The 14,437-nt window shown below is 37.6% G+C and overlaps 1 protein-coding gene across 1 annotated transcript in view; it reads right to left on the bottom strand.

Moving 5' to 3' along the window:
- ERBB4 (erb-b2 receptor tyrosine kinase 4) overlaps nt 1–4,759 on the bottom strand; it is an 819,609-nt gene extending 814,850 nt beyond the window's left edge. The window contains exon 1 of the mRNA XM_025202487.1: nt 4,651–4,759. Within this exon, the coding sequence (XP_025058272.1) occupies nt 4,651–4,759 (109 nt within the window). The remainder of the gene's footprint in view (nt 1–4,650) is intronic.
- Between the last annotated feature and the right edge of the window lie 9,678 nt (nt 4,760–14,437).

The following is a 14,437-nucleotide window of genomic DNA, read 5'->3' as shown; positions in this document are numbered from 1 at the left end:
CTACACACAACTGTGCTGCTTTAGCCTACCTCCATTTTCCTACCCCACCGTTGATGATTTGTATCTGATTTACTGATCTATTGCCCATTTATATAGGAGATTTTCCAGGGTGAAATTGAAACTTGTGTCTCTGTGAGAGGCAATAAAAACCTACACTCAAGCACCACTATAGAGTGATATTTTACAATAGTAGCCCATTAAACAACAAATAAAATGCCAGAGAACAGAAATTATACAGTGATGCAATCTCTAAGAAAAAGCCCTAACAGAGGATAGACATTCCTTTTGATTCTCAGCATTGAGCTTTTTAATTATGTAGAAAACGTAGAAAAGAGTTTTATCTTTAACATCTCAAGCTCTTCAGGCATTGGAAGAACTATTTTCAATATACAACCTGCACCTTCAAATGGCTACTATCACTGACTCAGCATTGCTTGAAAACATAGGGGTTGGAATTTCTGTTCCTCTGAATACATAGAAAGCTACCATTTTGACCAATAATTCAGGCTCCAAATATGGAAAGCTTATTTCTGAACAAAAGTTAAAAAGATTAGTCACTGGCTTGGGGTTATCATCTCACATTCCCTAGGGCTGCATATCAGTAAAGGCCCTGTCTATACTGAGGGAATGGTCTCAGTTCTTTTAAAAATAGCTGGAGTTGTAGTACAGATCAAGTTTAAGCCAGACTCACTAGCCAGCCAACATCAGCTTTAAAACGATGCATATTTAGCTTCCTCAAGGTGGCCTTGAAAACGTGATAATCACAGGATAAATGCAATGTGTAGAGGGGGGGTTAACTCTCCAACATGTTCTGCCTTATGCTTCAGTGGGCATGTCTACATGTGTATTTATGTGCACCTGAACTTAATGCACTTTTACTTAAGGAGTGTAGGTTGTAGCTGTGTTGGTCTAAGGACATAGACAGACAGGGTTCTTTGGGTGAATCTGATATCTTTTATTAGATATTTATTATTTGAGTTGGTCTAATAAAAGATATTGGAATTACCCAAAGAACCTTGTCCGCCTTTACTTAAGGCACATTAAGGCAATTTAGGCATGCATCTACATGTGGACATGCTAATGCACATTAAGGCACATTAAATTTAGGCACGAATATCTAAGTCACATTAGTATACATGCAGATGGACTAATGCACATTAACACAATGTGCATCCATTGATACTTTACACAGGTATCAAATTTAGATTCACATAGCCTTAAGTTGCCAATTTTAAGGTGCGTTATGGGTGCGCATGTGTAGACACATGCCCTTAATGCACCTTAAAAAGGGCGATTTTAGGCTAAGCCTGCTTAAGAGAGGCATGTGTAGACGTGCCCAATAAGTAGCATATCTAGAGCTACGCCACACCACTATTATATTGTTTAGGTAATTCCTCAGCCTCTGGGTCTTCTGCTTTAGCAGGCTGTTGTCCTTTATCTGGCAGATGTGTCCAGACAGTAGCAACCTCTCATCAACAACTCTCTCTTTTACATCATCCTTTTTCTGATTAGGAGGGGCTGTTGGTAACTTACAGAAGCTCCCCAAGTGGTCCCTAAATATAGGTCCTGTTCTAGTTTGTAACACCCCAGCTTCCTAAAGAGGACTTAAAGTTCTATCTGCACAGCTCTTTGTGTGTTGTGACTTCTGGAAGAACTAACTTACTTGAAAAATTAGTGTAGCTGGACTATAGTGTTGAAACGAGTTACAAAAATTTCCCAATTTAGATAGATCTAGAGATCACTTAGTGATAGTCCTAAGAAATGAAGGCAGTGGGTGCATCTACACATGCAATTACCCTGACACAATAAACTCTGGTGCAGTTCATGCTGGAGTCAGCTGCCCCCCGGCACAGTGTTTACATATGCACCCAGGGTCGCAGCAATTCAAACCAGAGTGGAACAGCCCTGTGATGGCAGGGGATCTGGGGGTGGGGAGGAGGGTCAGCCCTGGGTTCCAGGTGGTGGCATCATGTGTCAGAGGGACTGGCTGGGGCATGAACATGCTATAGTGTGGGGCTAGCCAGCAGGCAACCCCAACACAGTAGCACCCTTATGCTCCAGCCAGCCCTAGTCACCGTCCATACATGCATTGTGACAGACTTGATTTACTGTGCCCTAATATAGGTGCATGTGTAGACAGTGATACTTTACTGTGGAGCCAATTAGTCAACTGCAGGAAAGTGCACATGTAGATGCACCCATTATGTTCTTCACTGATTTGCTTCCTAAGTTCCATTATTTTAATAAAGGCTTAAACTGCACTGTGCATCTAAAATGAAGTGTTATCCTCCTGGAATTCTTAAATATGTAGAGCAAGAATTTACTAAAAGAAGTTTTTGATGCAATTGACCTTTTGGTCTTTCTCCTCCCACTCCCTGCTGGAAACTTTTGCTTCAGCTCATATATACAGCAGTTATGTTTTGTGACTGACAATTATCTCATAATGAAAAACAAGTCACAATTAATAAAGCTCAAAACTAATACCTGCTAAATTCATTTAATGATTTAATGAACTAGGAGAGAGTTTTATGAAAAGACTTTTAAAAGCAAGGGACTCAATTTCCAATTAGGACTAACAATCATTCAAAAGCCTTCAGGCTCCAAAGGTAAAAGTAGGAAAAGAAAAGATTTCTTCAATTGCTTTTTATCCTGTATTTTATAAAAGGAACATTCTGTTCACAAAGTGATTCTAAATTTATTGTCCACATTGGATAGGAGAGCGCTACACTATCAAGATCCATTGATTTTCAAAGCTTTCAGGGGAAAAAGTAGCATATGGCCAGAGTCGGGAAATCACAGGCTTTTCACACGTGAACTTATGGTGTCTGAACCAGGCATCTAAACTGTTTTCTCATTGTAACTGTGACTCAGTAACCATGAAAGAAATGTCTAATAGTGAATGCATCAGATGGAAAACAAACATCTTTTACATATAAACTTTGGGAGCTCAGATTCTAAGTGGGTTTAACAGTTAAGTGGACCAAATGTCATTTTTCATGATGTAATAAACCCAAGCAGAAGTCATAATGAAGATTAAACATTAAATTCTACAACAGCAGGACACACCAAGCTAGAACGTTATAATGATTAAGCCCCATATTAAAACTCATTGAGATTTAAGTTCAGTGTTAAGCCTTTGTGTTTCTTTAAAAACCTTGATGATTGATTAAGTGTGCTAATTTAATACATTTAATACATCCTTATTAATGTATGGTTGCCAAGGAGAACAATTCAAATCAACAGGGTACTTTTGTAATAATCACCAATTGGCAAAGAAATGAGGCTGAGATCCTCAAAGGTATTTATGCACCAAATTCTCACTGAAGTCAATGGGGGTTAGGTACTTAAATACTTTTGAGGGCCTAAATTCATATTCCTAGACCTCCTATATGGTACTTCTCTTATATAGAGGAGACTTGTGTGAATACTAATTATAAGGATGGATTCCAGCTAAGATTTGTAAACTAGTTTGATAGCCATATATTTCCCCTTTAATTTCAAAGGAATTTGTACGACTAAACCTCTATTAACTTGGATACTGTCAAACATTATAATTTATTAAGGAGCAAATCCTTCAGAAATGCACCTAAGTCCTTTGAGAGTTTATATAAGTTCCAACAGTTGGATCTGGCAATACATGAAATACTAATGGAAACATCTGGAGGTGAACTTACAAACTAGAATATACAGAAAGCCATGTGCAAATCCCAACCCAACAGCTCATTCTATATGCTTGAGAATGTACCTTTGAGTAGACAAGTTAGCCATTATTTTGATACCCATTTTCATCTTCTTATTCATAGTATAGTAATGGAGAAATTCTGTGATTCAGCAAATAGCTGAAAATTATGTTTGAATCCAAGCATAGGACTTGTTCTTAATTTAAGCACTGATTTAAGTGCTTTGCTGAATAAGGATGCTTTAATATATCACAGATACTCTGCAAAGTAATTAAGAATGATTTCTCCTGTACTGGTGATTTACAATAATATTCTAATCCTGTTCCTGTCTCTCTTCACTACTGATTTTATCCACAACATGAAGATTCAAGGACATGGTCAAGTAATGTATTGCATTGGGTACAGACAGAAGATAAGATCCCTGCTGTAACACATAGCACTTTACAGGAAGCGCTATGAGTTACAGTGATCCCCTGGATGCAACACAAGTTCAGTGTTGGGTCCAGGGGTTTGGAGAATAAAGCTGATAGCTGCCAGCCTGCAGCTCCTCTTTCCCAGCCCCAGCTCTGTTTTCAGAATGGGAGGGGGAAAGAGAGTGAAGGGAGCTTGTTTTGGGGATTCCCCAGCTGGAGTGTGGGTCAGGTAGATTACAGGCCCTCCACTTCAGGGGGAAGGGGGTTCCAATATACCCACCCCAAGCTTCAGTGCTGGCTGAAAACCCCCCAGACTGAACTCCCTCCACTCCCATTCCCCTCTCCCATTCTGAAAACAACACTGAGGCTGGGAGGCAGTGCAGACATAAGTTAGTGAAGACGCTCTGTATTGGAGTACCTTTTTCTGAACACTCATGGAATGAGGGTTCAGCTTTTTATGGGATTGGGTTCTTCTGAAGTGCTCTGCAGTGCTTGGTTATGGTTGTAGAGTACTTTCAGGGGCCAGATTGGGTGAAAATTGTCACTTCTGTCTGTACCTACAGAGCTCTCTTCATTGTAGTGCTCAGACTGTAATGTATTTTCAATGAACATCTTCAGTTTTAGATGATCTTGCTGTCCACACAGTGTAGTATACTTAATATCCATTTGTACCACAAAATGAAAAACCATTTAGTACTCCTTTTGCTCTATAACTGCTAAAGGTTACTTTACCTTAAAGGACTGAGAGAATCCTAGAAAGTGGAACAGAAATAGAACACATAACAGAAGTTGCAGTTCCATTCTTTCACTATTGCTCTCAAAGAATAAAGCAAACACTCAGCTTTTATTCATGAAATCATAAGAGGGAATCAAATGTTTCCAAGTCTGGAGAGACACATAAGGTGTAGGAGATGAAATCTGTTAGTTATTATAAAGCCAAAATAATGACAGTGCTTGATAAAGAGCTACAGGTATAAACTCCATTTACTTCAATAGAACATGTCTGGTTCCACCAGAGTTGAAACTGTCTCTATCTTGCAACGTGAAAAAAATTCTATTTTTATTATTACAGAACCTACAAGAAATGTACATCTACTGAAAAAAGCCTGAGTTTTATTCTTTGAGTTTTGCTTCCATATGTTTTTCAGTGTGATGGCTGGGAACAGAAGGAAAATGAGACCTTGTACTCTAAAGTAAACAGAAACCAAACCAAGGTAATTGGAATATATTAATTCTTTACTTTTCCTCCCCCACCCCCATCTTTTCATTTCTGAAATCATTTGCAACTGGAAGCAGAAATTGCAAATTATCACAGGTATGACTATTCGGTTTTATTTTCTGCCTATCTGGGAGCAGAAATGCAAAAATATTGCAATAGACGGCACTTGATTAAAATCTCCAGTCTAGATTTACTTAATAAACTATGCTGAAGGAGCTGCTCAGAACCAAACTTCCAAAGACTTTGATGTTTATTCAGTCAAGATCATTATTATATTGGCTCATATTTTGACTCATTATTAGTTTATATTTTGGACTAATATACTTTGTATAATGTATAGTTCTCTACATAACATTAAGGCTTTAAGGAAATTACCTGAACACAGGTGGATTCCCAACAACAGCATTTAATAACTATAACTATATATCAGGGCTGTCCAACTGGCAGCCCACAGTCTGCATGCAGCCTACAAGGGGTTAATGCGCAGCCTCTGGGCTTTCACCTAGTCACCCCCTCCTTCCTTTGGCTGCTACCTCCTGCCTTCACCCCAGGGATAGGGCAGTGTGGCAATGCTGGGAGGGAATGGCTCCTGCACAGTGAAATGGTGAGTGGTGGTGGTGTAGTATCACATGGCTGTGCATTGCAGCAGGGAACGTGAATCGTACAGAGGTGCGTTGCAGTGGGAGTTCATACAGCAGGGCACTGCAGTGAAGTGGGGCGAGTCTGTCTATACAGCCCTTACTGGTGTGGCCTCTGGGTTGGACAGCCCTGATACACATAATTAGTTTCTTTGGGATTCAGAAGGATGCTGGTAACTTCCACAACAGTAGATGGAGACCCTCTTATAAATACAGAAACACCAAGCAATTCCTTATGAACTACATATGTATTTATTTATGTATATATGTATTTTATAAGCCCATTCTGTCTAATAAGCACCTGGTTTTAGAACACAAAATCCTGGATCATAATTTTTTTGGTTGGATTACTAGAAGATAATAGGATTCAATATAAATATCAAATCTTCACCCTCCAAGAAATCTAATGGTTCTCTTTAACTCTAATAAGGGAAATACTTTCCACTTATATAGCACCTGTATCCATGGACCTTGAAGCACTCTGCAAATATAATTATTACCCTTATTCCATAGCTGGAGAAACAGAGGCACAGAATCATGATTTGCCAAGGTCAGGGAGAATTAATGGCAGTCAGAAAAAGAATGTGCATTTCCGAGCTGCCTATGCCAAACACTCTCTCTCTGTAGTCATACAATACTTATACCAGTGACATTTTCAAATAATACAGACACTTCCAAATTTACATGGGAGTTAAAAGGGACTTGTGACTGTTACTCAAAATAATATAACAGCAAATAAATACACAGCAAATGGTTAGCATTGTAAATGCCATTTTATCATACTATTAACTGTTTGGAGAGATGGACACTGTGAACTGCAGTCTTCATAGCAAACAATATATAGTTCTGATTTAGTACTTAAACTCATTCCTAAATGATTTGCTTAACTGAGATAGATTTACACACAGGTTAGATGCTTTTGCTTAATCAAGAATATTATATTATATTATATTATATTATATTATATTATATTCAAAATTTCTGTTGAAACCAGAGAAAACAAAATCTTCTGCATGAATCTTCCTGGCTTTCTTTTCTTATCCCTACCTCTGAGGAGCAGCAGACAATATTTTAAATAGTTATTCTCCCTTCCTTTTTTTAATAAAATGCTCACTCCCTGTATCCTCAAATCAAATTTAAATACACAACAATAAAACATGCATTAGTCTCCCTGTCAAAAATTGCAATCACATCTCAGGTAAAGCGTACGGGCTCAGCCCTGAGGCTGTAGTTAGCAAGGCATCATTTAACTATAATGTTCTTCAGGAAAGCAGAAATAAATCTATCTATGGTGACATTATCTAGATTGCAAATAGCTGAAACACCACACAGCTGTTCTTTGAATATTTCAGATAATACTCTGCCGTAATTGATAATATTAAGGATGCCTGTCTCTTTCAGTGCTCTGGTACAATAATCAGAATGCCAATCGGAATATTACCCTCCTATTCAGCTGTCTAGGTGCTTCTAAAGATTTCATATGGGTTATTATTTTCTGTCTATGACATTGTATGTTGGCAGTACAGACACTGACAAAACAGGTTTCTCAAAGTAACAAAGATGAATGTAGCTGCCCATTTTTAAACAGAAAGGGTCTCAGATCTTGTACTCATTTCTCCGGCAAAACACTAATGACCCCAAACGGGAAAGTTCTACAGCTTTGGCTTAACTTTAACTTCACTGGAAGTTAACCTCAATGGAACAAATCATATGCTTAAAATCGAGTACATAGTAAAGAGTTTTGCCAGATCAGGACCCATTTCACAGAGACTCAGCTCAAAAACATCAGCTTGCCCGTTCAATTTCAGATATCACCACCAGACATCAGTTTTGCTTAAAACTCGTTTAAGGGGTTCTTTTTTTTCCAAAACTGAAAACTCCTGAAACATTTCTGGGATCAGCCCTCCGAAAAATCAAAGCAGGATAGAACATTGCAGTACATGCCTGCAGCCACATTCACTGGCTACTACGATTCTCATCAAGGCTGTCCTCAACTCTGTACTCTAGTTTCCCATACAGCATCAGGTGAAGCTTAAGATCTCGGTCCTTATTGCCCAGGTACCAAAGTGCTTGGGCTCAGAATAACTAAACGTTAACTACAGTTCAATGATGGCTGTGATTTTCCCCTTCTTATTAACCTGCTCTACAATAAGAAAGTTGTATTGGTTGTATCTCCATCTCAGACTGATCCTCAATTATTTATGTACAAATCTCCCTCATTTTATTGCCCAGAGAGAGGCCACCTATGTTAATGAGGGATTCATACCTGTGGCAGCTGTGCCATGCACAGGTTCAAGTCTGTATACCAGTTCATATTATACAGCCTACCAGGTTGTTTTTCACCAAACCTGGAGGGATAAATAAGAACTGGGTATCTGTATCAGGCAGACAAGTTTCTCTGGGTAAATCCAATATCTTTTATTAGACCAACTAAACAAGTTGGAAAAATTCTTCTTTGCAAGCTTTCGGATGCAAACGCCTTTTATCAGGCTGAAGTGTTTGCAGTGTGTCTGTTTTTGTACCCAAAAACTTGCAAAGAAGAATTTTTCCAACTAGTTCAGTTGGTCTAATAAAAGATATCGGATTTACCCAAAGAACCTTGTCTGCATATGTCCTTAGACCAACACAGCTACAACCTATACCTCTCAAACATTGAAGAGTATCTGTATCTAAATTCAGGTATAGTTTTGGACCTCAAATCGACAACAGACTCAACTGTGTTTAGATTTTTATCTTGAAATACTATAACATTAAATTTAGAAATGTACCTAGAGTAGGGATTTTTTATATAAGGGAAATATTATGAAAATCAAAATAAATAAATAAAATAATTGTTTTATTTTAGGTCTGACTCTCAGCAGCTTCTAAACAATGCATTAAAATTACAATTTTAGACCCAGAGTCTTCTATCACAGTTACATCTACGCAATTCTGTTATAGTTAATGGGGTAAATGAAGGCAGATTTGCCCTAATATATTTAAGCTGACTTTGAGAAATCTTGGAAAGGAGTTAACATATTATCATAATCTATATACAACTTCCTATAAAGTTAATTATAACTTCCCCTGTCATGTTAGGCTAGGGCTTCTTTATGGAATTCATTATTAAATGCAGCAATAAACCTTTTCTGTCTGTGACATAATGAAGTTTCCATGCAAATAGCTTGAGCTAGTGACCAGATCCATAATGGTTTTTAGGCACCTAACTCCTATTTTAAAGAATGCCTACAAAGCAGCAGCAACTTGCCACACCCATTTGCTTCCACTCGCCTCCTCCAAACACAGGAACCAGTGAAGATACTCAAAGCCAACTCAAAGGCACTGCTCTGCAGCCAAAGGTAAGATGCTGACCAGTTTCTGCTTGACAGCAGCTTAGAGGGACAGCTTTGGAGTGTCTTTACCACTGTATTTCTGGATTTGTAGTGCGTGTGATGAACTGGTTTGGCAGGTTACACTTGGAAACTTCCTGGTCATAACATCTACCACACCATATGCAGACCTGTAGATGTCCACTCTCATTCATTTAACTGAAAGCAGTTGGAGCTGATGCCTAAATAGGAGCTGGATACTTAAGTAATTTTGTACACTAGGGTCTATGAACTCAATTTTGATCATTAATTTCTTTCTCTCAGGCCAGGTTCTTTGAGTAATTGTGATATCTCTGTTGTTCTTAGATCTCCACAGAATGAAAGAAGTTAAAAGTGTGACAGGATGTCAGTGAGAATGTAAATAGGTATATGTAAATACTTTTATATTTACAATGAGAATGTAAATAGGAATGAAAATAGATTCTCACTGACATCCAGTCACTTTTACCTTCTTTCATTCCTTGGAGATCACAAAACAGCAGGCTCCCTAGGCCTGAAGAAGGGTGATTGCGCCCGAAAGCTTGCAAAGAACTTTTTTCCAACTACTCATTTGGTCTAATAAGAGACATCGCATCTACCCAAAGACCAAAAACCCAGCAACATGGAAGATTTCTCTCTCTCATGCAGTTAATATTTCAGTAAAGTTCTACTGCAAATGAAAAGTAACTGCATTTGGTCAGTATTCCTTTAGTAGCAAAGAAACTTTACAGGGAGTTTAGGAATTTAAATTTAAAAAGAAAATGTCTCTAGCAGGAATATTAAATGTAGGTAAGTTCCATTTCAGCATCATCTGAACTCAATCCAACATATTTTTCGAGTAGACTTCTATTTCAGAGCACAGGGCTTACTCATGCTTCAACTTTTCAAAGGGCAATAAGAACTTGCTAAAGTATCTCCAGTCCTAAAGGCAATGATTCAAACTATGATGGTAATTTAAAATAAATGTCATTGTATGTTCATGCAGCCTAGATGGTTTTATTTCCCTCCACCCTCTTCACTCTGCAAAGCTGTATGTATAGAATAGCAAGGCTTGGCTCTTGAGGGAGATATGTAAAATTGTGCTATGAATCAGCCCGTCTGAGAGCAAAAAAAAAATGCAAGTTGCCATCATTCCCAAGGACTGAGAGCATTATCTTAACACAACTCCTGTAGGAGCTCTTGCAGCTCTAGCACACATAAGTCAATTTAAAGCAGAAGTTTGAAACTCAATGCTAATGAAGGATTTTCTGCCTGGCAACACGCCAACATTCAGTGTTACTAGCTGAGCCTACAGGTCAAACTTGTGCTTTGTTTTCAAATACATCATGCCAGAACTTATCTGTGTTGAGGAATAAGTATTCTGAAAGTTAGATTGTTTTAATGAATCTGTCATGGTTTTAAAGTCTTCTGAAATACATTTCATATTCACTGCAAACCATATTCATTAGTAACTTTAAAGCAGGATTTTTACAGTGCAGTATTTTATCAAAGTAATAACCTGACATATATCACAGGATAACCCACTGGTCAATATATATTTGTTACCTGAACCCTCCCTTCTCCCCTACAAATGCTTGATCTATAGACAATGTGAATCCACTATAGCTGCCCATTAGCAGTCATAGTCATTGAGCTCTGGCTGTAGAAATACACGCTTTGCAGCTCTTGGAATCCCTGGTTCAAGAACAATGCGCTAAGTGTTATGATACCATTCTATTTTGGGATCCTGTTTTTGCACTAAAACAACATTTAAAATAAATCTCACACATACAAATGAGGAAACATGGAAACGTAGCAGCATTTTAAGGTGGTGACGCAAAAAGTAAGAGTAGAGTAAGATCTGAATTCTGCTCCCAGAAAATTCCATTGAGTTAAGTAGAAGAACCAAGGCTAAAAATGCCTGCAGTGACATACCATTTAGATGGAAAACATTGGTTCTAATGGGAGAGGGTAAAAAAAAAATAGAGTAGCATTTCTAAATCTCAGGAAGTAAGAAGGAACAAGCCCTGATGAACCAGTTTTTCTTCAGTGGCCCATTGGAATGCAAACATGAGATGAAAGACAGCTGGAAAGCAAAATGATTACCAATAGAAGGTAAGGTGGCTATGGTGGGGTTGATGTAATTTAAAGTAGTTAACCACAAAGTGAATGTAAAATTCTTGAAGGTAGCAAACCACTGTTGCTACTGTCTTCCTTTTGGTATGTTGTTCCTGAAAATTAGTCCTTTATGCTGTTTCCAGCTTTTATGAATGGATCTAACATGGTATGACAGTAAGGTTAACAGTAAGAAATAATGCTCACACCACTAAGGACAAAGGACCAGCCCCTCTATACTACTCATTAGGTGAAAAGAACAAAAAATGTAAGTCTACATTTGGCAGAGCTGAGGTGCCTCAGAAAACTCCATTTGCTACAAGAAATATTTCTTGCTAAAACTTATTAAATACCTTTATTGTTACTGCAGTAGATATGGGTCTAAAATGCAGAATTCAAATATACAGGTTCTTGGCCTGGTGCTAACAATGAAAACAAATTAAGTGTTTGGAAATAAATTTGTTCCACACCAAGAAGAACAAGACAAAACTTAGAATCATAGAAAATGAGGGTTGGAAAGGACTTCAAGAGGTCAACTAGTCCAAACCCCTGCCCAAAACAGGACATCTCCAAATAAATCATTCCAGTCAGTTGTTGACAATCTCCAGGAACTTGACAGTCTCCAGGGAACTGATGCCCAAACATAAAGGACATTTTTACACATACTTCAGGAATAAGGGAGCACACTTTTATTAGAGTAGCTCTCAGAGACATTCTAATGAAAGCACCTAGAGCATTTCATGTATCAGCATGCCTGCACTTCAAGATGGTGGTGGGCCACTTTATCTAAAGCTTGTTGAACAAGATTTAGTTAAAGCACCCCCACCACCATTTTGAAGCACAAGGATGCTGATACACAAGATGTGGAGGCTAGTGGGAGCATAGTAATTATCAGGCTTTGACATGCTGTAATTACAGCACATTGGAGCAACCTCCCAGCTCATGTACAGGCACCCAAAGATAATAAAAGGGAAACAAGTCAGTAGGGGGTAAATTTATTTAAGACTGAAACAATTTTTCTGTACATACTAAAAATAAAGAAACCTAATTTTTATTCTCTCCCAAGTATTGTTTTGTGAATCTAGACTGTTCTGCATTATGGGTGGGGTTTCAGTCATGGTATCTCTCTCTCCATCTGAACGATAGTGTTGTCATACATGGATTTTGTTAAATTGTTTTCTGAAATACCTGAGAGATTTCTGTGAACTGAGAGAAGAAAAGAAGACATTTAGGAAAAGAGAATGGAACAAAGGTGCCTCCAGAGAGACCTCCATGGTTTGCATTAATTCCTTTCATATCCTTGCAGTAGAAGGTGAGTGTATCATTTATAGGAGGATTCATACAGGGTTGCCCAGGAGGGCTCACAGAAGCCATACACAATACCAGCTTGTAGAATGGCTCTATTTATATTCCCTGCTAGTCCACCTGTTTTCTGCAAAATTTGCACAGTTACACTGCAGACAGATCAATAGTGTGATTTGCCATCAGCAGGGAAGAGGGGACACCCTCTGGTACTTCCCATTTTTAAACAACTGAAGTTGTTTTGTATTTCCTAAACCATATTGATCCACAAGGCTAATTATAGTTTTTATTAAAGTTCCTTTTTGTACGCTCTGTCACAGAGGAAGCCTTGGAAAATTGCAATTAGTGGTACAGAAAATGTTTGAAATCTATTTTACTGCATAAGTCTACTGCTAGCTCCTGCTATGTACAAAATAAAGTCATATACACATTTTCTATCCCTCCTGTGTGGAAGTATGGATGGACTAATGCAACAGCAATGAAGGTGGCTTATATCTGTCTCTAGGGTGTTGCAGTCACCACACAATTAATTTACTGTACTGCTTTGTCCACTATATAAATAAACAGCAAAGATTACATTATCCTCCGCATTTCAGAGTAGAACTAGACCTTGGTACATTTTACCTATGGCACAACATGCAGTCCCTATTTAGAAATTTCTCTAGTTGAAAAAAATCCATAAAACTGTGAGAGGAGATGAGCTGTGTGAATAATGTTTTCTTTTTTTAGTTCAATAGCTAACCTAAAATTTAAAAAATGTATGTTTCAAGTCTGCCCCAATTTTTTTTTCTTTTCAGTGAATTGGAAAAAAATGCTTCACTTAATTTTTAAGTTATTAATGGTCCCTCCTTTTTTTTTTTTTTTAATTTAGGTGATTTTCAAACAGAATATTTTGGAAAATTGAAATGGTTTCATTTTAAAAAGAACAAAATTAAGCCTTTCAACTTCTCCCATTTTTCAGCTTTTCAGTCAAATTATTCATTGAATTCAGATTTGATGTATAGTGTCAGTCACTCCAATATATTTTTTTCAGAAAAAATATTTTTTCATTGAAAAATATTTGCCCAGCTCTACAAAGAAGCCATGATGATTATGTAACTCAAATCCAATGTGTTTCTACAGCACTGCACCACAATAATACAATAATGTAGTATGTAAGTATGGAAATTTTAAGGCTTATAAAATGTGGGGTACATGGGAGAGGATATCCATTAAACTTCTATTAGTCTTAAACACTGGGCTTCTAATGCAGACTGTGTTTCCGATCTGCATTTTCTTTAAACAAATCAGTCTGGCACTAAAATCAGTATTGTATGAATACTATTATTCAAAGTTTGCCATGTGAAGTTTCTAAATGAAAGGGTTAAAATCAAGCTGCTTCTCTAAGTTACATCAAATCATTATTATTGTGTTCAGATTCAAATCTTAAACAATTTCAGAAAATTAATAGATATATTGCTTTTATTTACAAAGCTATTTTGAAAGGGCTCCCTATTGAGAATAATGATTTTATGTATGCGTGTGCATGAGTAAGACACTTCGATTATGCTGAAAAAATGTACTTTAAAATCTAAATTGGGATAGTAGGATAGTATTTTCATAAGCAACTACATGACTTAAGCAATTTCTGCCCACCATGTTCATATTGCTGCAACTCTTCTTCTTACGGCTGTGATATTTTACCAGTACAACATATACGGCATGCTTATCATGCCAAAGGACAAGCCTAGAATGTGCTACAGTG

The sequence above is a fragment of the Alligator sinensis genome, unplaced genomic scaffold, assembly GCF_000455745.1.
Source record: "Alligator sinensis unplaced genomic scaffold, ASM45574v1 scaffold730_1, whole genome shotgun sequence".
In the NCBI taxonomy this organism is placed as follows: domain Eukaryota; kingdom Metazoa; phylum Chordata; order Crocodylia; family Alligatoridae; genus Alligator; species Alligator sinensis.
The sequence above is the reverse complement of the archived record's forward strand: the minus strand, read 5'-3'. Positions and strand labels throughout refer to the sequence as shown.